At 45.1% G+C, this 24,539-nt stretch overlaps 1 protein-coding gene across 1 annotated transcript in view; it reads left to right on the forward strand.

Moving 5' to 3' along the window:
- Positions 1-388: 388 nt before the first annotated feature.
- The window catches only part of YIPF4 (Yip1 domain family member 4), a 29,302-nt gene continuing 5,151 nt past the window's right edge, over positions 389-24,539 (forward strand). The window contains exons 1-4 of the mRNA XM_055122421.1: positions 389-564; positions 18,041-18,194; positions 19,696-19,867; positions 23,463-23,540. Of these exons, the coding sequence (XP_054978396.1) occupies positions 486-564; positions 18,041-18,194; positions 19,696-19,867; positions 23,463-23,540 (483 nt within the window). The 5' untranslated portion in view covers positions 389-485. The remainder of the gene's footprint in view (positions 565-18,040; positions 18,195-19,695; positions 19,868-23,462; positions 23,541-24,539) is intronic.

The following is a 24,539-nucleotide window of genomic DNA, read 5'->3' on the forward strand; positions in this document are numbered from 1 at the left end:
CTCGGGCCTCCAGTCGAGGGCTGGCCGCTAACGACACGTCCCTAGACGCCTAACTCTTTTTCTTGAGCGGGTAAAATTCTCCAAACCACCCAGCGAACACACCCGGAGGAAACAAGGAAAAGCTGGGGCAGCAGGAAACGAGAAGGAGCCAAGAGGGGAGGAGAAGCCAGCGTGGTCCCCAGCGCGCGCGGGCGCTTCCGGCGCCGGGGCGACTTCCGGAAACCCGGGGCGCGGAGAGCCAATCAGCGCCGCCCCCCGGGAGCCAATGGGGGCGCCGCTCACAAAGAGCCAATCGCGGCGGCGCTGTCACTGTTGTGGTCCCGTCCGGCGCCGGCGTCGCGGAGCAGGCCCGACGCCGCGGGAGTCGCCGTTGGCAGGGGCGCGTCGCCCTCCCGCCGCCTCGCGCCCCGCCGCGCCCCGCGAGCCGAGCCCGGGCCGAGGGCGAGCGAGCGGGCCGGGCGCGCGGCCGCCGCCTCCGCCGCGCCATGCAGCCGCCGGGCCCGCCCCCGGCCTACTCGCCGCCCAACGGGGACTTCACCTTCGTCTCGTCGGCCGACGCGGACGGTGAGCGCGGCCGGGCCCGGCGGGGGGCGGCGGCCCGCGGGGGGTCGCGGCGCCAGGCCCGGCGGCCGCCCCACGGCAGGCCGGGTGCGGGTGCGTGTGCGTGTGCGTGTGTCTGTCCAGGCAGTGTGGCTGGTTCAGCGTAGGGCGTGTGTGTGTGTGTGTGTGTGTGTGTGTGTCCTGTCAATATGGCAGAGTTGAGGGTGTGTGTGTGTGTGTGTGTGTGTGTGTGTGTGTGTGTGTGTGTGTGTGTGTGCGTGCATCCTGTCAATATGGCTGAGTTGAGTTTAGGATGTGTGTGTGTGTCCTGTCAATATGGCAGAATTGAGGGTGTGTGTGTGTGTGTGTCCTGTCAATATGGCAGAGTTGAGGGTGTGTGTGTGTGTGTGTGTGTGTGTGTGTGTGTGTGTGTGCATCCTGTCAATATGGCTGAGTTGAGTTTAGGATGTGTGTGTGTGTCCTGTCAATATGGCAGAATTGAGGGTGTGTGTGTGTGTGTGTGTGTGTGTGTGTGTGTCCTGTCAATATGGCTGAGTTGAGTTTAGTGTGTGTGTGTGTGTGTGTGTGTGTGTGTGTCCCCAGTCAGTGTGGCTGAGTTGAGGTTAGGGTGTGTGTGTGTGTGTCTGTCTGTGTCCAGTCATTATGGTTGGGTTGAGTTTAGGGTGTGTGTGTGTGTGTGTGTGTGTGTCCATCCTGTCAGTATGGCTGGGTTCACTTTAGGGTGTGTATATGCGCGTGCATGTGCTTGTGTGTCCCCAGTCAGTATGGCAGAGTTGAGGGTGTGTGTGTGTGTGTCCAGTCATTATGATTGGGTTGTTTAGGATGTGTGTGTGTTGTTTGTGCATGTGTGCATGTGTGTGTGTGTGTGTGTGTGTCCCCAGTCAGTGTGGCTGAGTTGAGGTTAGGGGGTGTGTGTGTGTGTCTGTGTGTGTCCAGTCATTATGGTTGGGTTGAGTTTAGGGTGTGTGTGTGTTGTTTGTGCATGTGTGTGTGTGTGTGTGTACGTGTGTGTCCTGTCAGTTTGGCTGGGTTTAGTTTAGGGGTGTGTGTGTCCAGTCAGCGTGGCTGGGTTCAGTTTATTCAGTTTAGGGTTGTGTGTGGCATGGGGGGGAGGGCCAGGGTTCAGTTTAGGGATATGTGTGTGCATGGTGCCCAGTCAGGATGGCTGGGTGTAGTTTAGGGGTGTGTGTGTGTGTATTTGTGTGTTTGTGTTTCCCCCTCATTTTGTCATTTGAATTGTTTTTAAAGCTGGAGTCCCGGAGCCATAAGTACAGGGATAAGGCGCTGGTTGTCTTGCATGGGGGACACATGCACAGCTAAGCTTTCTTTTGGGGGGTGGGGACACCTGGCCATGTTCAGGGGTTACTCCTGTCTCTGCACTCAAGAATCACTCCTGGCAGTGCTCCCTCGACCATACGGGATGTTGGGAATTGAACCTGGGTTGGTTGCATGCAAGGCAACCGCCCTCCCTGCTGTACTATGGCCCCCACCCCTGGCCAAGCTTCTGATATGTAAAATAAAATCTTTATTAAGCAAGCATCTTATTTTAAGGCCACATTTCTTTTTTTATTTTTATTTTTATTTTTTTATGTTTTTGCTGTAGGAGTACTTCTGTTTGTTTAGCCACTGATTAAGCTGACTGAAGCAGGCGTGAATTCCACATTACTTTTTTTCCATGAAATTGTTCCCAGTAATTGTTTACATTCAACATTTCAACCCAATCCCACCGTTACACCTTCCTGCCACCACCCAAGCCTGCCCCATAGGCAGATGCTAAATAATTTATTTTGTGTTGCTGTTTATGCATAGTATGAGAGATGTTGTGCGACCGCAGAAGCAGTCACACACTCCTGGAATTCTAGACATTTTTAGATATTTGAGGTCTGGAGGCATCTCTAGTGTGCTGCTTTCTTCCAAGATTCATTTGAGTCACCGAATCATGGCCATTAATTCGCTTAAGTGGTGCCCAGAAACAGTTCTTGGGCGTGACTGCCAGGAAGCAGGAAGGGTGTGGAATGGGGGGAGGTCACCCTGACTCCATGAATCCTGGAGTTTTCAGTCACTGGTCCCACATACCTGGGTTTTCAGCAGATTCATTCTCATGTGGGGGGGGTGGTGTCTCGGGACAAGCTTGTGAAGGTTGACTGTGAGCGTGGAGGTGATTGGGTTCTGGAGGTTTGTGGCTACCGGATTTATTTGGGGCAGGCAGAGGGACACACCTGCTCCCTCAGAAGTGCCCCAGATACATCTCTGTAGCGTGCTGCTCTCTTCTGAGATTCATTTGTGAGTCTCTGAATCATGGCCTTAATGGGCTTTAAGTGGCCTGATTTTGATCTCTTTCGAGATTTATTTATGGGTCTCTGAAACAAGGCCAATAAATGAGCTTGTATAGCTGAGCCAGAGTTGGTTTGTGGGTCTGACTCCCACATACCTAAATTTGGCCTTTTAATTTCTCAGGAAACTTGGTCCCAAGTTGTTGGGATCCAGCCAGAGGCAGAGCGGCAACTTTGGGGTCTCAGGAAGCCTGAAGGCACCATCAGGCTGCTGATGCACTCGCCCTGCAGGTTCAGGTTGACCTGCTGGGTGGCACTGTACCCTTGAAGACTACACTTTTTTTAAGCTTAACTTGAATTTTAGGTGAGGGGCTGGAGAGATAACACAGCGGGTAGGGCATTTGTCTTGCAAGCGGCCAACCCGGGTTCAATTCCCAGCATCCCACATGGTCCCCTGAGCAACTCCAGGAGTAATTCCTGGGTGCAGAGCCAGGAGTAACTCCAGAGCATTGCAGGGTGTGATCCAAAAAAAGCAGGGAAAAAAATCCAAAACCATGTATATTAGGTGAAATATAGCAACACAAATTCATCTTCATTTGGTAGCTTACTGTTTAGGGAGGAATACCAGCTCTTAATTGATTGGACGTTAAAAGAATGTATTATGTCTTAATGTGCATTTAAGGTTATGTTTTTGTGTTTTCCATATTTTCTCCTCAGGAGTTAACTTCCTCAAATACAGCTAAGACATCTGACAGAATTATAGAGCTACTTAACCCATTGGCTCTGTATACTTGCCAAGAAACCATGACAGTAATATAGTCTCTCTAGATAGCATCTAAAGATTCAATTCCTTATCTGTCCGAGAATATGCAGATGAGGATAGATGTATGTAGGATCCCCTTATATAAAGACGTTGCAAAGTTTAAATTTACACAGTATCTTAAGCATGTGCCTCTTTATAAGAATCTCGCTGAGTTCTATTATTGTTATTTTTCATGAAGTTAAAAGCATAGTGAAATTCAGTAGTCTCCACATATTGGATGTGGAATTGAGAACTAGTACTCTTCTCAAATTCTTTTCACTAAATCATCTGCTTCTTAAAGTATTTAGAAATTGAATGTTGTATCTTAAGTCTAGTTTTTCGAGTCTTGTTTTTGTATCCTGAACTTGACCAGTTACTTTTTGTGATACTGGACAAATTACTTAGCCTCTTTGAACCTCTGTTTTCTTATTTCATAGAATAGAAATGATAGTTCTAAGTACTTTGATATTTTTGCAAAAGCAAAGCACTTGTTGCTTTATTTAGCAGAGTTAAGTGCCCAATTCACTGCTTATAATGCTCTGGTTGTACGGATTTCAGTATTGGTTCCACAATTTTTCAATTGTTCTTCAGCATGAATATTTGACTCTGTAATTCCAAGCCTTTTTTTCATAAGCAAGACCCATAAGTACAAGTTATAAGAACATGAGCTATGTGTGCATCAGCCAATAAATGAATAGTGGAATTGGACTGCATATTTTATGGTGTAAACTTCTTATGAAACCTGTGATGAAATTCATGTGTATAGATACAAAAGTATAGTGAAGTGATACCTTAGAGTGCATAGGAGTTCTTTCATTGGTTTTTGGTCCATGTCTGAGGGTGCTTAGGGCTTATTCCTGACTGCTCAGGGATGCGCCCTGGTGCTTGGGGATCCGTGTCAGAGGCATACAGGACAAGCAGCTTGACCCCTGCACTAGTGTAGTATAAAACTTCAAGCAACCCTTGGACTTTATTTTGTATCAAATAATTCTTTGCCTGTTTTATGTTCACAGAGCAACACTTGGCATTGCCTGGGGTTTTGCTAATTCAGAATCTGTCCATTGTAATATTCTTTTAATTGAAAGAAAAAGTTTTTTTCTTTCTGGACCACTCACAGCTGTGCTCAGGGCTCTCTCCTAGCTGTGCTCAGGTTAACATACAGGGTACTGTGAACCTCCATAGAAGGAGGTTCATCTTCTTGCAAGACAAGTGTCCTGGGGCTGGAGCGATAGCACAGCGGGTAGGGTGTTTGTCTTGCACGCGGCCGACCCGGGTTCGATTCCCAGCATCCCATAGGGTCCCCTGAGCACCACCAGGGGTAATTCCTGAGTGAAGAGCCAGGAGTAGCCCCTGTGCATCGCCAGGTGTGACTCAAAAAGCAAAAAAAAAAAAAAAAAAAAAGACAAGTGTCCTAATCCTTGTCCTAACCCATTAGTTAAGCACTGTAGCTCTGTAGCACTGGCAAGCTCCCCGTGGCGTATTCGATATGCCAGTTAATCATGATTTTTTAAAACAAATTCTCTTAATGATTTTCATGCATATTAAAGCTTGAGAGGCATTGGTCTATAATATTTCTAAAGTGCAGAAAATGAGGATCTGGGGTGATAGTACCGTGGGTAGGGTGCTTGCTTTGCACACGGCAGACCTGAGTTCAATCCCTGGCACCCGTAGGGTTCCTAGAGCCTTTCAGGAATGATCCTTGTGTGCAGAGGTAAGAGTAAGCCCTGAGTGTGGCCCAAACAACTCCCCCCAACCCGCCCTCCCCCCACGGGCCAAAAAAGTCAAAGAGGAGGACCTTTTTTGTTTGGTTTGGTTTGGGCCATAGCTAGTGTTACTCAGAGATTACTCCTCACTCTGCACTCAGGGATCACTCCTCGCGGACTCTGGTGACCATGTGGGATGCCAAGGATTGAACCTGGGTTGGCTGCATGCAAGACAAGCCCCCTACCTGCTGTAGTATCTCCCTGGCCCCAGAGGACCGGTTTTTTGTAACTGAAAGATAAGGGATATATGCTGAATTTTGAAGGGTCAGTGTTTCATATATGTGGGACGGAGCAAGGACCAGCACAAGGAAATATGTGACATCATAAAATGGTCTGTAGCACTGTAGCATTGTGTCATCCCATTGTTCATCGATTTGCTCAAGTGGGCACCAGTAACGTCTTCATTGTGAAACTTGTTACTATTCTTGGCACATAGAATATGCTACGGATAGCTCACCAGTATCTGCCGTGCAGGCAGGATATTCTCGGTAGCTTGCCGGGCTCTCTGAGAGGGTGGAGGAATCGAACCCAGGTCGGCCACGTGCAAGGCAAACGTCTACCCGCTGTGCTATCGCTCCAGCATAAAATGGTCTAATAAGGAAAAATAAAACAATATTTAATGAACACGATAATTATAAATGTATTATTCAGAGGAGGAAGTGCTTAACTGTGCAACAGAAGACTAAGAAGGCTGTCAGAGACAGATGAGGTCGTGTTTTGTTTTGTTTTGTTTTGTTCTGTTTGGGGCTTAAGTTGACAGTGCTCAGCAGCTGCTCCCCCTTGGTGCTGGTGGGTTACTGAAGGACCTGGCCTCCTGCGTGCAGAGCACACAGCTCTCATCTCTGGCACGGGTATCTGTTTGGAAGGGTAGGCAGGAAAATGGCAGTTTGGAAACGGGGAAGAGGAACGTTCACGTACCCAAGTATAGTAATTGGTTGAGTACAGTGTTGGTATCTCACATATCTCAGTCTTTTTGGACCTGATAATTCTTATTTATAGTATGTGCTCCTTGGGGTTATTGCTTACTTTTATCATACCCAATGCCTCCCCTGGTATTTGGTATACTGCAGGAACTTGGTAAGTGTTTGATGGCTGATATTTTTTTGATTAAGATAAAGTTGTGCTTCTGGAACTGAAGCCAGCATTAACTCAGCAATAGTTGCAAAGGCACAATTAGATTACCAAGCTAGAAAGGTGATGTAAGATTTTCCCATTGTATTTGTCTATATTGTCACTGTAGCACTGTCATCCCATTGTTCATTGATTTGCTTGAGCGGGCACCAGTAAGGTCTCCAGTTTGAGACTTGTTCTTACTGTTTTTGGCATATCAAATACGCCACGGGGAACTTGCCAGGGTCTGCCGTGTGGGTGGGCTACTCTCAGTAGTTTGTGGGCTCTCCAAGAGGGACATATTTTTATATTTATGTACATGTATGTAAATATAAAAACCTAGAGGATATTCCAACCCTAAGAAGGAAGGCTAATGGGCAGCAAACCATACTGGTCACCTTGTGGCCCTTTTTGGCCTCTAAACAGATCTGGATCCTTTTTATCATTCTGGTGGCTGCTAGATTGATGGGACTTTGCTAATTCCAAATACAATACTTATTTTTCGGTCTGATATTATTGAACTGACGGGTGGGATCCAGGAATGTGACCAACCTTGTAAGTAATCACAGGTAAACGGAACGGCCTGCTTGGGGAGCCGACCCGTGTTCCCAACACTGCCACACATTTGGTTTAAGCTGCTTGCCCCTACTGGAAACAGTCTACATGGACTTTACTGTGTGTAGAAAGACCTTTGAAAGGATGAAAGGGGCCCCTTAAATCAAATTTGTTTATATTGAAATATTAACTTTTCCTCCAGATCGTAAAAGGTTTGGTTTGGTTTGGTTTGGTTTGTGGGCCACACCTGGCTGTGCTCTGTGATTCAGGAACCACTCCGGGTTGTGTTCAGGGAACCATATGTGTGCTGGGTTGGAATCCAGGTCAGGTGATACAAGCAGGTGCCCTGCATGCTGTCCTGCCTCCAGCCCCTCTGCAGGCGCCGTGCAGACATACACTTCCCTGGGGGTGGGGATGTAGCCCAGTGGTCTGTGGCTCTCGGTTTGTCCCCACGTCCCCCAATAAAGAACCATTTCACTGTCATCCCGTTGCTCATCAATTTGCTCAAGTGGGCACAGTAACATCTCCATTGTGAGACTTGTTGTTCCTTTTTTTTTGGCACATCAAATATGCCATGGGTAGCTTGCCAGGCTCTGCCGTGCAGGCGAGATACTCTCAGTAGCTTGCTGGGCTCTCCGAGAGGGGCGGAGGAATCGAACCCGGGTCGGCCTCATGCAAGGTCAACACCCTACCTGCTGTGCTGTTGCTCCAGTCAAAGAACCATTTACCTTTAAAATAAAGACTGGGTTTTGGTGGACTCTTTCCTTTGATATTTGTGTGATAATAATTTATCCCTAACCTTCCACAATTTCTGGAGGTTTTGTCATTACCTTCCCCTGCCCATTTTCCCTTACATTTCTTATTCCTTCTCTGCTTATCAGATTATATTGGAATAACTCCAGATTGTGTGAACACACAAAAGAGGAGGGGGCTAGTGGGGCTCTATCTCTCCCGCTGCCGGAGTTCGGTAGTCTCACGCCGCTTCCCCCACCCCGGGGAGGTTGATGGCAAAAATGAGGCAGGTGAAGGAAGGAACGAGGGCCAGGCAGGTTGGTCTCAGTTGCAGTTTATTCCAGTCTCCGTTCCCGTTGTGCTTCTCTCTCTCTCGCCCCCGCTCACTCTCACTTCTTTTGCCTTGAGCTCTGCTTCGGTGTCTCCCCTGCTTCTGTCTGTCTCTGTCTCTGTCTCTATCTCTGTCTCTGTAGTCTCTCCTCTGGCCTCTTCCGACCACTCTGTCTCTGCTTCTGTGTCTTCTTCTGTCTGTGTTGTCTCCTTGGCTTCTGTGTCTTCCCGTGTGTCTTCTCTTGTGTCGTCCTCTTCTGTCTCCCCCAGTGCCCCACAGTCTTAGTTTATATAGCAAATTACATAGGGCAGTAGCACAAAGGTGGGTTGAACATTAACAAATCAACAAAGAACGGTAAGACCATTTCTTGAGATTAACAAAATCTCATCTAAGGAAATCTTATCTAAGGAGATCCACTCAAGGGTGTGATTCCAAACAAGGGTGTGTCAGGGTGTGAGCTAGTAATCTGCTTAAATAGTTATAGTAAATCTACTTCTAATATTTCTAGCAATGTCATTCTTTTTTTTTTCTTTTTGGGTCACACCCAGCGATGCTCAGGGGTTACTCCTGCCTTTGCAGTCAGGAATTACTCCTGGCGGTGCTTGGGGGACCATATGGGATGCCAGGGATCGAACCCGGGTCGGCCGCTTGCAAGGCGAACGCCCTACCCGCTGTGCTATCGCTCCGGCCCCTAGCAATGTCATTCTGTATGAGTACAGTAAGAGATGTAAAGTTTGGTTCTTCCTGAGAACATTCACTATATATTCCAGACCACAGTCCTCAGGCCAGGTTAGTCTTCCTAACCCCAGCAGGGTCCTGGTCTTGTCGTTACTTTTGGATCATGACAGCATATGTCTATGACCATGCTCTCAACTTTAGTTGAGTATTGTGGCGCTTTGGCCTGGCCCATTTCGATGCCAGGGTAGCTCACAGCTTGCCCTGGGTCCATTCCATCCCTCATCGGGACCCTGCTTTTTGGGTGCTAGGAACTAAGGGCAACTGAGTTGAGAAAGCAGATGCCCGGGAGTAAATATTTTTGGAGTCAATCAGCTCCCAAGTTACAAAGCATATTATTAACTGTCTTCCTGTGTCTATACAGAAAGGCCATTGCTCTAAGGTAAACTATGCAAAGGACACTAACTTACAATACAAATTCAGAGTCCTTAGAAGAATCTGATCTTACAAGATAACAGAATCTGATTAGAGAAAAGGTGATTAACTGGTTGGGAAGGAGGGTGCAGAGAAGAGTTTACAGATAAACAAAGGAATGGGAGTATCTCCAGAGCACTTAAACCTAAACTCTTTGTGGCAAGGGAGGAGGGACAAACTAATGTTATCCTACAGCAGATGAACTGTATGACCATTCTTAATTTTCTGTGGGCATCCCTTGGCTCAAGACCTTGTCATTTTTCATCTCCACTCTATAATTGTCTTCTGACCAGATTCCCTGCTCAAGTCTCTCTCCCATTCCCTCCCCCCATTTTTTGTTTTTTTTTGGGGGGCCACATGTGGCAGTGCTCGGGGGTCACTCCTGGCTCTGCACTCAGAAATCACTCGTGACAGTGCTTGGGGGATCCCAAGGGGTGCTGGGGATTGAACCCAGGTAGACTGAGTGCAAGGCAAGTGCCTTGCCCTCTGCTTTTGCTCCAGTCCCCAGTCTCTCCCACCTTAAATCTGCATTCTGCTGACAGCTAAGATTGTTCCAAGACACACATTTGCTTTATTAAAAGCCTTTACTGTCTTGTGTTGATTTAAGATATGTGGTGCTATTTATCCTTCGAGTAATTAATTCTTTTAACCAGCACACAGTTGTAGACTGTAAACCAGGCACTCTATTTAGAATTAAAGACATATGATTAGAAACAGACTGGGGGAATTGGGGTAGTGATAGATCAAAAGCTTTGTATGTTAGAGTTTCTGGGTTTGCTCCCCAGCATCACTTACCCACACCTGCAACATCACTACTATAGGATTTGAGCCTCAGTTGATTCTTTAATTTTGATTTTCTTCTTTTTCCTTGTTCTTTTTGGTCACATCCAGTAATACTCAGGGGTTACTCCTGACTCTGCACTCAGGAATTGCTCCTGGTGGTGCTCGGGAACCATATGGGATGCGGGGGATCAAACCTGGTCAGCCTCATGCAAGGCAAATGCCCTCCCCACTGAGGTCCCCTCAATTGATTTTTTATAAAAAAAACAACAAAAGCACTTTGTCCCTGCCAACATAGAACTTAAAGTGATTAATCAAATAATCAACACAGATTTTGTGGTTTTATAAGCCATGACGGATGCTATGAAGGAAAATCCCAAGGAACCTTGGGTAAAAGGGATCCTAGTTCATTAAAAAAACTGAGAGGCTTCATGTGACTAGAGCAGAGGGTCTGGAGGGAAGGCAGAAAACTGCGCAGAGCTGGAAAAGCAGAAGGAGGCCACTGAAGGATCTTAAGGGAGTGAAGGATTTGCATTTTAAAGAGTCTTGGCTACACGTAAGGGACAGGATTGAAAGGAGACTAGGACAGAAAGCAGTCACACAGGCAGGACATCGTAGTTTGCACTGGTTGAGTGAAAAAATGGAAAAATACAAACGGGTAAACAGGTTCAGAACACATTGAGAGGTTAATATTGACAGTTTATCAGTTGGTTGAATCAAGCAGTGCACAAGCTATTGAAGGGAATTGTCGAGGATAATAAAGCTTCTCATCTTACCTGGTGGACATTGGTACCATTCACTGAAGTAAGAAGCTGCACAATCAGATTTTGGGTCACCAGCTCCTGGACGGTAAGGAATGTGGAACAACCAGGCCTTAGCAAGATCTCCTTTCCATCTCGAGGGGTGGTCCCTGTTTGAAAGGGGTTAGGGAGTGGGAATTGTACAGTGCTGAGGGTGTGTGCCTTGCATGCGCCCGACCCTGTGACTTTCCAGCACCTTCTGCTCCCGTAAGGAGGCCCACAGGATCCAAGCACCATCGCACCATCGTATCTTTGGGTCCTTGCATTGAACCATGGCTGGGTGGGCCAAGAATTGCTATAGGGCCCCCAGACCTCCTGAGCAGCACTTGGGAGATTTCCCCCATCACCACCACAATTTTTTTTTTAATTATTAAATTCCAGATTTGAGTCAGAGAGAGTAGAGCATGTGAGGTGATTTGTCTTGCATGTGACCTACTCGGATTCCGTTCCCATCACTCCCACCCAGAGCCCTGTTGGGAGTGATCACTGAGCACAGAGCAGGCATGTAACTGGAGCACAGCCACATGTGCCTCAAAACCCTCCAAAATAAAACCACTTTTATCATAACTCCAAGAAAATGTTACATAGACAAGTCTACAGAAGAGGACTGGACCCAGTGTATCACCCTTCTCAGCCTGCATGTTATGGGTTGAATGTTTGTTCCCCGGTTGCAGTTAAGGTGTTGAAATCTTAATGTCCAGTGTGACTGTAGTTAGGAGCTTTGGCAGGTCCTTAGGTCATGAAGGGAGAGCTCTCATGGCTGGAATTAGTACTTTGCTTTTTATTTTAGTTTTGTTACCATGGGGAGCTGGTTTGGGTCACATCTGTCAATCCCCAACGCTACTCCTGACTCTGCACTAAGGGGTCGTGCCTGGCTGCGCTTGCCACCCAGGGATGAAACCAGGGCTGGCCGTATACAAGGCAGATGCCTCATTCCCTGCTCACTCCCCACTCCTGGGACTCGTGCTTTTCTGAAAGCCCCTCAGAGCGCCTGCTCCTGCTGCCTTGTGAGGATCCAGAGAGAAGTGTGCAAGTCTGGCCTTTCTAGCTTCCTGCTCCAGACTTCAGCCTCAAGAGAAAGAAATCTTTATGATTTGTACAACAACCTTGTAGTGCTCCTGGGTATTCCTGGCACTGTGCTCAGGAGTGACCCCTGGTGGTGCTTGGGGCAGGCACACTCTGTGGTACCAGGGGCTTGAACTGCAGGATTGGCCATCAGCAGGGCAAATGTACTGTCTCTCGGGCCCGAAAAGTACATTACTTTTGTTTTTATTTGGTTTTTTTGAGGCCACACCTGGAGGTGCTCATGGCAGTGCTGGGGGTCATCCCCAAGTCTCTAGCCCACAGAACATGTGCCCCTCTGATGAGCTGACTCTTGTTGGTAAGCTGTCAGCTCAAGGGTGTTTTGTTGTAGCAACTCAGACTAAGATGTTCCTGTAAAACAAAACAATAGTATCTACAACTTATAATGCTTTGTTGGGGGCTGGAGTGATAGCATAGCAGGTTGGTCGTTTGTCTTGCATGTGGCCAACCCGGGCTTGATTCCCAGCATTCCATATGGTCCCCTGAGCACCACCAGGAGTGATTCCTGAGTGCAGAGCCAGGAGTAACCCCTGAGCATTGCCGGTGTGACCCAAAAAGAAAAAAAAAAAAGCTTTGTTGCAGTTAGTAAGTTGTAGATATAATTCAGTGATTATTGTCATTGCACTTTTGAACTAATGACAACTTAAATGATAACTGTTCATCTGTAAAGATGGCCAAGCATTTTGCGTATGGTTTGCAATACAGGTCATAGGTTTGTTCGGGGCGTTCAGTCATACAATGTTCCAACACCCATGCCTTCACCAGTGTATATTTCCTACCACCAGTGTCCCCAGTTTCCCTCCCACTACCATCCCCCACCCCCACACCTGTCTCTATGGCAGGCATCTTTCTCTCTCTTCTCTTGTGCATGATGGTTTGCAGTACAGGTACTAAGAGGTTATCATGTTTGTTCTGCATTTTTGTCAGGAAGGTACAGCTGGAGTTGCTTTTTTTCAAGCAGTGGCAGCTTTGGAGTGTGGACATGGCTGCTGAGGCTGCTGGAAGTACAGGGAGGTGAGGGGAGGTAGCCCATCCCAACCCAGAGAAAGTCTGGAGATTTCAGCCACAAAATCCACATACCCAAATTTTCAGCAGGTTAATATCTTGGTGAGGTCAGTCCCTAGATGGTAAAGTCCGACCAGAGGTGATTTCGGATTGTGGGAGCAAGTGGCCGTCGGGGGCTCTGTTTGGGTGGGTACCAGGCTGACCCGCCCCCTCCAGTCTGCCTCGGTCTGTTCAGCCTTATGTGGGTCCGAGATTAACTGTGGCTTTTGATCTCTTTCAAGATTTATTTATGAACCTCTGAAGCAAGGCCCATAAATGAGCTTGTGCGACTGCTATTTTGGACCACACCGGCGGTGCTCAGGAGTCACTCCTGACTCTGCACTCATGAGTTACTCCTGGTGGTGCTTGGGGGAGCATATGGGTGCCGGAAATCAAACCCAGGTTGGCCGCGTGCAAGGCCAGCACCCTACCCACTGGGCTATCTCTCCGACCTGACCCATCTTTTTAATTGTGATGCTCACTAAGGGTTTCACCTATATTTGTGGCATTTATGCATACCTGGTTGTGATGCAGCTGGAAATCGCTTGTAGCTGTCCCAGTAGAGCTGCCGGTGCTCAGCACCAAACACCAGGGATTCACACTAGTTGCAGTGTGCTTGTGGGGCAGCCACCAAGCCCCAGCTCCATGCCTTCCAGCCTGGAATTTTTTTTTTTTTTTTGCTTTATAGGTCACACCTGGCAATGCACAGGGGTTACTCCTGCACTCAGGAATCACCCCTGGTAGTGCTCAGAGGACCATATGGGATGCTGGGAATTGAACCCGGGTCGGCCGCGTGCAAGGCAAATGCCCTACCTGCTGTACTAGTGTCAAGTCTGGAATTCTTGATTTTATAATATTGTACATCAGGGTTGAAGACAGACCAGGCTGGTTCAGGCTCTGGTTTAACTTTTTTATTTTTTTCATGGTGAAAATAAAATTGTTTTTTGGATTGGCCAGCTGGATTGTTCAGATGATCCCAGTTTTGTTGGCAACATCCAAGGCATCATAGTCAGGAGCCAGACGAACAGATGCGTTTTTCTCTCCATCAGGTCTAAGAGGGTGTTGGCCTTGGCCACACCCATGACACGGACCTTCTTCCTGGTCTGCTTGACCTGGTGCTTGTTGGCTGGGCATCCACAGTGAACATGTGTGTGTTGTTATCTCTGTCTTCTTTGTGGTGACTCAGTGGTCACAGGGAACTTGCTGCCGTGGTGGTCGAGCTTGTCTCTCCTGGGGATGCCCTTCCGTAGACTCGGGCTGCCTTCTCAGCTGCAGCATGTTGGGTCTTGTCTTTTTGTGGCTGTGGACACCTTCCAGCACTGCCTTGGCCTGCAAGGCTTTTGGCTTTGGCTTCGACTCTGGGAAGGGCAGGGCCTTCCTCCTTGGCTTTGGTGCCGTCTTCGTAAAAAGGCTTAACTTATGGCATCTGTGCTCCGGGGGTGGTTTGGAAACTTCCTTCATTTTCTTCTGATATGCTTAACTTACTAACATATTAGGCTAATTACCGATTTGAGGGACTTTTCTGTGGGGTTTTCCTACCCATGGTGCACTGTATTTTTGGGGTCATGGAGGAGTAACTGCAGACTGCTGGCTCTGGAATTCCTTCATATGCCCAAGACGGTTTTCTACTTTATGTGAAATGGGAAATACTGTGAAATCATAAAGATCCTCTTTTGAGCTCCTGGCGTCCGGGCTGTGACTGTTGCTAGACCTGCAGTTCTTTCTCGCACCCCTTTGCTCTGTCATTATGTCCTTCTCTAGTTTGGATTACCACAGTGACACGTGTGCCGCAGTTTGTGTTAATTAAGCCACAGTGAAGTGTGAGCCATTGATGTCAACATATAAAGAATGCACTCTGTAGAGCCAGGAAACAGTCGCTAAGGTCCTTTCCTGTTTCATAGCTCCAAAACCTGTAATTTTACTGCTGTACTAAAGACTTCATGATCTGAATCTTCCTCTTGTTAAATCAAGAAAAGCTCTGTAGGGGCTGGAGCGATAGCACAGCGGGTAGGGCGTTTGCCTTGCACGCGGCCAACCCGGGCTCTATTCCCAGCATCCCATATGGTCCCCCAGCACCACAGGGAGAGCAGAACCAAGAGTAACCCCTGTGCATCGCCGGGTGTGACCCAAAAAGCAAAAAAAAAAAAAAGAAAAAAAGAAAAAGATAAGAAAAAAGCACTGTAGATACTAAGAATGAAATTTTAGCTAAATATCAGGGTTTCCATTTTCAAGTTAAGAGTAAGACAAAGAAGCAGAATAGATATTTTAGAGAATCCTGTACAAATGCTGGGAAACTCCCTTCTAAAATGTTCTAACGGGGCTGGAGAGGTGGTACAGCCAGTAGGGCACTTGCCTTGCCCGAGGCTGACCCAGGTTTGATCTCTGCACCACATAGGGTCTCCCTAGTCCTTCAGGAGTAATTCTGAGTTCAGAGCCAGGAATGAACCCTGAGCACAGCTGGGTGTGGCACCCATATTAAATATACACATATTTTTTTTCTATACATTTTTTAAAATTGTACAATATTAAACATGAAAAGAACCTTAACTTGGAAATTAGAACAAGAAGCCATTAATGATTTGCTCTATTAATTAGTAGATAAGCTAGGACTTAGCTTCATGATGCAAGCTTGATTATAATTGCAGTTGTCACCGTGTGACTCATAATGAAGACACTCAGTGACTGAAGTTCACGCCAAGATTTTATTGTCAGTTCTCAAAAACTAACCTAGAATTTAGACTAGCGTGTAAACTCTTCCTTATAGTTTTTATGATCTCCAGCGAAGGAAAATATGTATTAAAATGTCCCTTTTGTTTTTGTTTCCGTTTTGGGTCACACCCAGCAATGCACAGGGGTTACTCCTGGCTTTGCACTCAGGAATTACTCCTGGTGGTACTCAGGGGACCATATGGGATGCTGGGAATCGAACCTGGATTGGCCGCGTGCAAGGCAAACACCCTACCCGCTGTGCTATCCTCCATCCCCTAAAATGTCCTGTTTTGGGGGTTGGAGCCATAGCACAGTGTGTAGGATGTTTGACTTGTACGCAGCTGATCCGGGTTCGATCCCTGGCACCCCATGTGGTCCCCCAAGCACTGCCAAGAGTAAACCTTGATCACTGATGGACGTGGCCTAAAAAAACAAAAAGAATGTTCTGTTTTGCTTTTGCCAGAGGTATTTTTTTTGAAGTACCATATGAATCTTGTGATTTGCAGTTAACAATTGTGATGGTTGTTTACTAGTACTGTACCTTGTTTTGCAAAACTGTTTCTTCTTTTCTTGATTCTGGAATATTTTAAGCATATTCCTTGCTATTTCTAGTTTCATTTGACTAGAAAATGTGGCATCTGTACAACTGTGATTTTCTTAACCTTTGTTTGGGGGACCACACCCAGCTGTGCTCAGGGCTCACTCCTGTCACTGCACTCAGAGATCACTCCTGCAAGGGCTCATAGGACCACGTGTTGTGCTGGGAACCAAATGCAGGTCAGCCATGTGCGAGGCAAGTTCCCTAACTGCTGTATTAACTCTCCGGCCTTCTGTAGCCTCTTTGTAGGTGTGTGATGCTAGGGACCAAACCCAGGGTCTCTGTTATGGCACTGTGCAGACCGTGAGTGAAATTTTGTGATGTAACAGAGTATCTCCGCTCCTTTTATTTTTTTTTGGTTGTGGTGGGAACCATGTTCTGTGAATGAAACTGAGACCTCATATATTCTTTGCATATTTTCTAGCCTTTGTGTCACGTTCTGGCCCTACCCCTTATTAGAGCTGACCACTCCCTACCCAAATCAAAACAATTTTTTTACCAGAACTAAAGGTAAACAATGTAATTATATAAAGGAGAGTTAACCGAAATGGCAGGGAACTTGGATAAGTTAGATTTTTTCCAGGCCTTAGCATTTATATATGAAGCACTGATCATCGATACTTAGTGATTTAAACTAAAGGATGTATGAGAAGGTAGAGAAATTGTAGTTTTTCCTTAGCAAATAAAGGAATAAAATGGTTCACATATGTACATGTTATGGCCTTAGTTTAATTATTGACATTATTTTGATTTTCATGCCCCAACGGGTGATGCTCAGTGGCTGCTCTCAGCTTGTTGCTTGGGGGTAATCCTTGGCTGTGTTAGGGGGCCAGTTGGTACTAGGCATCAAACCCAGCCCTACTACGTGCAAAACACGGACTCCAGTCTTGCACTGGTCTGCTGGATTGCGCTTGCTTGTCTGGGCTGCCTGGGGCAGTGCTCAGGGTTTATTCCGGTCTTCCGCTTAGGGATCACTCCTGACGTCTGCTTAGGCGTCATTCCTTAGACTTGATGTACGCTGGGGGTCAAATCTGGGTTGACTCGGTGCAAGGTAAGCGCCCTACCCCACTGTACTCTCTCTCCAACCCTGTAATGCGTTTTATGTGATTATTTTGTTCTGAAGCACATCATAATGAAGGGAATCCAAATTTACATTACTACTTTGTATGTTTATTCCATTTAAAGTTACCATTAAAAGTCTTGGTTTTAATTCTAGCCTAACTATGAAACATTTTGAATGGCTTTAGCTTCCTAATCTTTTGTTTTCTTGTTGTAAACTAAATGATTTCATTTATTTATTTGTATTCCCAGTGATTAAAGGTCTCAGGCTAGAACAGAATATTCTTAGTGACTGTGCTGCATCCCTGGTTTCATAAAATGATTTTTAGGTATTTTTTAGCTATAAAATTTGTTGATACAGGGCTAGAGTTATAGCACAGAAGGTAAAGAGTTTGCCTTGTACTTGGCTGACCTCAGTTCATTCCCCAGCATCCCATATGTTCCCCCGAGCACTACCAAGAGTAATTCTTAAGTGCAGAACCAGGAGTACCCTGAGTAACTGCTGAGTGTGGCCCCAGACAGCCAAGCACCGCCCCCCTGCAAAAAAAGGAGGTACTTGGAGCAAATTTTTATAATCAGATTATCTTCGAATAGTTAACGTTGGTTGAATATGTGCACATGCTGGTTAAAATTTCACACATTTAATTTAATCTTAGTTTATGGTTTTGTTCTCTTTTTTGTTGTTGTTAAGATCTCAGTGGTTCAATAGCACCCCCAGATGTCAAATTAAACCTTGGTGGAGATTTTATCAAAGAATCTACAGCAACTACATTTCTAAGACAAAGAGGATATGGCTGGCTTTTGGAAGTTGAAGATGATGATCCTGAAGATAACAAGCCACTCTTGTATGTAGAAACAGTGTGTTATAGTGTGTTTTTTTTGTTTTTATTACTTAATTTGTGGGGTGATTATATTCTTTAATGTTTAAATTTTTATGGAAAAATTGTGGCGGGTGTGGTCAATTTTAGCTATTTTCAGTTTTACTAATAAAAATGATGAGAATATTTTTTAGTTTATTGAATGACAAAAATTGAAGGATTACATTTTTATAAAACACAAATATGCTCAAAACTCCTGGGGCTTACCTAGGTCTGGAGCTCACCCAAGTATATACACCAGCTAAGTAAATAAAGCAAGGTGCTTGGGTATTTGCTGTAGAATGTTCAGCTTAAGACAGATTCAGAGCTTAAAACTTAGGGGGCTGGAGTGATAGCACAGCGGGTTAGGGCATTTGCCTTGCACGCGGCCGACCCGGGTTCGATTCCCAGCATCCCATATGGTCCCCTGAGTACCGCCAGGAGTAGTTCCTGAGTGCATGAGCCAGGAGTGACCCCTGTGCATCGCCAGGTGTGACCCAAAAAGCAAAAAAAAAAAAAAAAAAAACCAGAGCTTAAAACTTGAAGGGATTAAGCATTGCTTAATGTAAAGATTTAACAGTTTTGGAAAAAACACAAACTATGTTTATAAAGTTGAAGCATTATCAAGTTATTCTTTGTAGAAGTTATTGGTACTAAAATATTCCAGTTCTTAAGGTTATTATACCTATTTCATAAAGTCTAAAACACTGGATTATAAAATGTAGGGTTTTTGGGTCACACCCGACAATGCTCAGGGCTAACTCCTGGCTCTACACTCAGGAATCACTCCTGGCAGTGCTCAGGGGACCATATGGGATGCTGGGAATCGAACCCGGGTTGGCCGCCTGCAAGGCAAACGCCCTACCCACTGTACTATTGCTCCAGCCCCAAATGTAGTTATTTTTTAAGACAGCACAAAGCTAGAATGTCAAAGAGCTGTTTTCTTCATATAAGGATAAATGAAAATAACTAACTGGACAGAAAGAAGAAGAGCTTTGCTAGTCTCTGATACTGGATGAGTGCTGGGAGGGAAATTTCCTTGATATTGTGTAAACCCAAACTCAGGGCTTGTCAGTAGATCACTTACCTGCCTGAGACCTGAGTCCCCCAAAAAAGAGAGAATAAAAATGTAAACACAGTATAGGATCTCAAATGGATTGTCATCTGAATAATCAGTTTGGCCCCAAAGAGTCTTCAGAGAATTGTATTTGAAGTTGTCCTAAATTCTGTGTCTCCAGAAGACTGCAAAAGGAAAAGCCTATCCTGATAGTATTTGTGTTCACGTCAGGCAGACCATTGCAGGCCTCCAATCAGTGTGAGATTACCCCAGCTCTAGAGATGCTAGGTGTTAAAAGTGTCTGTCTTGGAATCAGTGAAATACAGTACACTAATTGCAAATATTTTTGATGATCATATTTAAATTTAAATTGTATTGTCTAAGTATTCAGAAAGATGTGCATTTTAAGAGTTTTTTATTTTTAAATTTTAGGGAGGAATTGGACATCGATCTAAAGGATATTTACTACAAAATTCGATGTGTTTTGATGCCAATGCCATCACTTGGTTTTAATAGACAAGTGGTTAGAGACAACCCTGACTTCTGGGGTCCTCTGGCTGTTGTTCTTTTCTTTTCCATGATATCATTATATGGACAGTTTAGGGTAAGTATGTCTTACTGATGCAGTTCTAAACATTTCCAAGCGTTTCCAAATCAAAGATAGCCGGACACTAACTGTAATGTTTACTGCACTGTGAAATGCCTTCACTCTGTTTTACTTGTTCATCCTTAGAGCTGTTCTTAATGAGTGACAGAGCTGTAGATCCAAACACTTCACTACATCACTCACACAGAAAGCAACTCTGTGGCTCCTCTCCGCTGACTAGAAATGACCCGAAGGGCTGCTGCTATGTTTTTTTCAGCTCTCCAATGGAGGAAGAGTTTGAGACACAATACTTATAATCATGTTCTTATTTTTAGTTTTTCCAATTGGGTTTGTTGTTGTTTGGGTGGGGGACACACCCAGCTGTTCTCAGGCCTTGCTCCTGTCTCTCTGATCAGGGATCACTCTGGTAGGACTTGGGGAACCACATGCTGTGCCAGGATTCAAACCCTGTTCAGCAGTGTGCCGGCACGTGCCAAACCAACTGTACTTCCTCTGTGGCCTCTGATTGTTTTTAAAAGTATGTTTAGTAGGTTCAGAGAGGGTTAGAGAGTTCAGTGGGCAGAGTCAAGCCTTGGCACTGAATGTCAGGCCCACAGAGGACTTTGGAGCAACATCCAGGTACTAAGCCAGGAATATCACCGACCACCACCAGGTGTGGCCCCAAACAGAATCTCTCTTTCTTTCTCTGTGTGTGTGTGTGAGTGCGCATTTTGGGAGATTGCATTTTGGGGTCACACCTGGCTCTGTGCTTAGTGATCACTCCTGCTAGGTCATGCTGGAGCATGTATGGTTCTGGAGTTCCAGACGGGGTCAGCTGTGTACAGGGCATGTGCCTTAACCTCTATACCATCTCTCTGGCCCAGTAGTGTTTGTTTTTATACATCTTGTCCTTATCTTTATCATCAAACACACATATTACATTGTTTCATCATCTCTAGTTTAAGACTTCAGGGGAGTAAAACAATTTTTTTCCATAGAGTTATTTGGAAATAAGTTAGTTTCCTGTTGTTGCTGTAACAAATTTTCACAAAACGGTATCAGGTATTCTGGAGAAGCTGAAGAGGGGCTCCTACCCACCATTAGTTCTTTATCTGGGACAGTGTTTCCCAGCATGGGTGAGATCTACCCCACCACCACCGGGGGAGGCTTCTGGAACAGGCCAGAGGAGGAGGTTGGCTCCGTGATACTGGGGGCACTGCTGTTTGTTCGCTTGAAGAAGCAGATTTCAGGAGGGACGGACACTGAATCCTCTGTATTCTGATAGGGATAGGAAGCCAAATAAATTCGGGAACTGCTGATCTGGAACCTAGTTTCTCGAACTGTATGTTGAGACCCTATATAGGGTCATGCAATCTTTTAAAAATGTCTTATTTTTTTGGTCTTGTGCCACATTTGGCAGTGCTTAGGAATTACCCTTGCTGGCCCAGGGGACTGTATGGGATGCTGGAGATCAAACTCGGCTCATCTTTGTAGAAAGCGAACACTCTGCCCCTTATACTGTCACTCTAGCCTCTAAAAATCTGTTTTAAAATTAAGTTTTAGGGCTGGAGAAAAGAGTAGAGTGGATAGGACTCTGGTCTTGCGCTTAGCTGATTGAGGTTTGATCCCAGCACCACTTAAGGTTGGGTGTGATCCAGACTCCTCCCCAGCCTCCCGAAAGTCAGCTTTGTGGGCTGGAGAGAAAGCTCTAGCAGGCTGAGTCGTAGGCTTTGCATGCAGGAAGTCCGGTCTCAGTCCTGGGCGCAGCCCCCTGGGTCATTTTGAGGAGCAACTCCCAAGTGCAGAGCTGGGCACCTCCCCCACGAAAAACCCAGACAAGAAAAGAAACTTCTGGTGGCCAGAGTGATAGGACAGTGGGTGGGAGGCTTGCCCTGTTTGTACTACATATAGCTTGTCCCGAATGCAGAGTCACAAGTAGGCCCTGAGCACTACTGGGTGTAGTCCCCGCATCCCAGCCCCCGCAACCCCCCAAAAAGAAACTTTCTGATTACTATCAATAAAGGATTGATTTGTATACTTACTTTACATATATACTGGGGTTGCATAAAAATAAGCCCTAATTGTGAGCAAATCTTATATTCTGTATCTCTTTCACTCAAACAGAAGATAAGGGGGAGGGCCGGAGTGGTAGTATAGCAGGTGGGGCTCGTCTTGTCCTGGGTTCAGTCCAGCATCCCATACATTACCCTGAACACTGCGAGAAGTAAATCCTGAGCACCACTGCATGTGGTCCCAGAACAAAAAGATGGGGTGGAGAGCTACCTCCAGTGTCCGCGTGTCTGCTTTCGTGCGGGGTACGTCTCCAGAGCCACGTGACCCGCTGAGCGTGGGGAGCAGCCTTAGCCCCACCGCTGTGGCCCCGAAGCAGAGCAAATCAAAAACAGGTTTTGAGGCTACAAGAAAAATTACTCCCCATAGAGTGTCATTCAGTTGGGCTTGCTTGATGTCTCTGCTCAATAGAATTGGAAATAGGAAAAAGGGTCTGGGCCACACCCCTGCAGTGCTCAGGGATCACTCGTCGCCATGTTTAGGGGTGATAAACATAATAGCACCAGGGTTCAAGCCCGGGTCTACCACCTGGGAAGCAAGTGTCTTACTTAACGCTTGTACTGTCTTGCAAGCCCCTGCTGTGTCTTACGTAGGGTGGTAACAAAAATGATTAATTTTGGGTGATGCGGTCGAGTATGCCATTTTAAGTTTCTCCATTTTAAGTTGTTATTTTTCCCTTTTAAAATAGACGTCTCATGGCTATGCAAGTACAGTATTTCTTATCAAGTTTCAGCCCACTAATTTTACTATCAGTTGATGGGTCTGCACAAAGCAGTATTAGTGTATTGTTTATTAAATGGTGATTTTCTATTTTCTTCATTTCTTCCATATAAAATAGTATTCTCTGAAGAACAGTTCTCTTTTTTCTTTAATCATATTTATTTGTTGATAAGGACTCATTTATTAATCTGTTTCCGGGATTACAATCCAGAACTGTCAAAATTTATTGCTCAGCTTTAGACTCTGAACGTTCCTTTTTCGACATGTTTCCATCCGAGAGGAAGTTTTGAACACTTCCTTTCCTTCTGTTTCCAAGAAGTTATTCCTGCCTCACCTTTAATTTTCCATGCCCCAGTCCTGAAATTTCTTCTATAGAGTCCTAGTTCCTGTTAGGTGGGAAGATTATTGGGGGGGCTAGAGTCTTGAAAAATGTGCTCATGTTTCTATTGAAATATTATTTTCTAAGCAGACAGCACGTGGAAATATATGCAGTATTGTTATTATTCTATAAAATAATAAATATGGAGTATATGGAAATAGTTTATGGGAATAAATATCTTCTAAAAAACATAGATTTTGAATTATTGTGGCTTCCTTATGCAACTGGACATTACTAAAAATTTCTGTTTGGGCTGCAAAATTATATTGCACACTGTTATCTTTTTTAAGCTTTAGAAATATACCTAGTTACCCCAAAAATAGATCTCTTACTTAGAAGTTGTGTATACCAGATTATCTTATGGAAAAACAATTGAGTTCCTTTAAAGTTACCTTTTTATTTGTTATAATGATAGTAAATGCTCAAATTTCTTTTTCTCTTAAGGTGGTCTCATGGATTATAACCATTTGGATCTTTGGTTCACTAACAATTTTCTTACTTGCCAGAGTTCTTGGTGGAGAAGTGAGTATTTTTGAACATAGTATTTTTTTTAATGATGATACACTAAATGTCACCAATAGCTACATTTGTTATAATTGTTTCTTATCCCAGGGTTGCTTTTATGTAGATGATCAACTTACTAGTATTATGCAATCAAATATTACAAGAAACAAAGAGAAAAAAATAGATATCATCTCATATGTAGTACTAATTAAAACAGTGTGATACCAGAATAAGGACAGAATCTCAGATCAATGGGATAGAATTTGAAATCCAGAGACAGACCCTCAAGTATATGATCAGTTAACCTTCAATAAAGGAAGAAAAACATTAAGTGGAGCAAGGAAAGCATCTTTGGGGGTGTTGGAAAAAGTGGTCGGTCACATAGAAAAAAAGAACTCAACCTCTTTCTGACGCCATGCACAGAAGTCAAATCAAAATGGCTTAGAGATCTCCATCTCAAACCTGAACCCTCTGTGGTACATAGAGGAAAACATAGACAGAACTCTATGACGTTGAAGCTAGCGGCATCTTTAAGGATGAAGCACCACTGACCAAGTAGAAGCAAAGATAAACAAATGGGTCTAATTAGGAAGCTTTTGTGCCTCGAAGGAAATGATAACAATACAAAAACAAGGCAGAATACAAAAACAGCCCTGGGAGAAATTATTAGCCCATTGCTCATCCAATATGGAGTAATTTCCAAAATATATAAAGCTCTGGTAATACTCTACAAGAAAAAAAATATTTAAAGCTATCAAAAAATGGGGAGAAGAGATTAAAAGAAACTTCCTCAAAGAAGAAATGCAAATCGCCAAAAGGCATATGAAAAAATGCTCTAAATTACTAATCAGGAAAATGCACATCAAATCAGTAGTGAGATGCGCCTCACACCAGAGAGATGGGGTCTCATCAAAAAGAACATTGACAACTGGTGTTGGCAAGGATGTGGGGGAAAAGGGACCCTCATTCACTGGTATTGGGAATGTCGACTGATTTCGGCATTTTTGGGAGACCCTG

Source organism: Sorex araneus, chromosome X (genome assembly GCF_027595985.1).
Source record: "Sorex araneus isolate mSorAra2 chromosome X, mSorAra2.pri, whole genome shotgun sequence".
In the NCBI taxonomy this organism is placed as follows: Eukaryota; Metazoa; Chordata; class Mammalia; order Eulipotyphla; family Soricidae; genus Sorex; species Sorex araneus.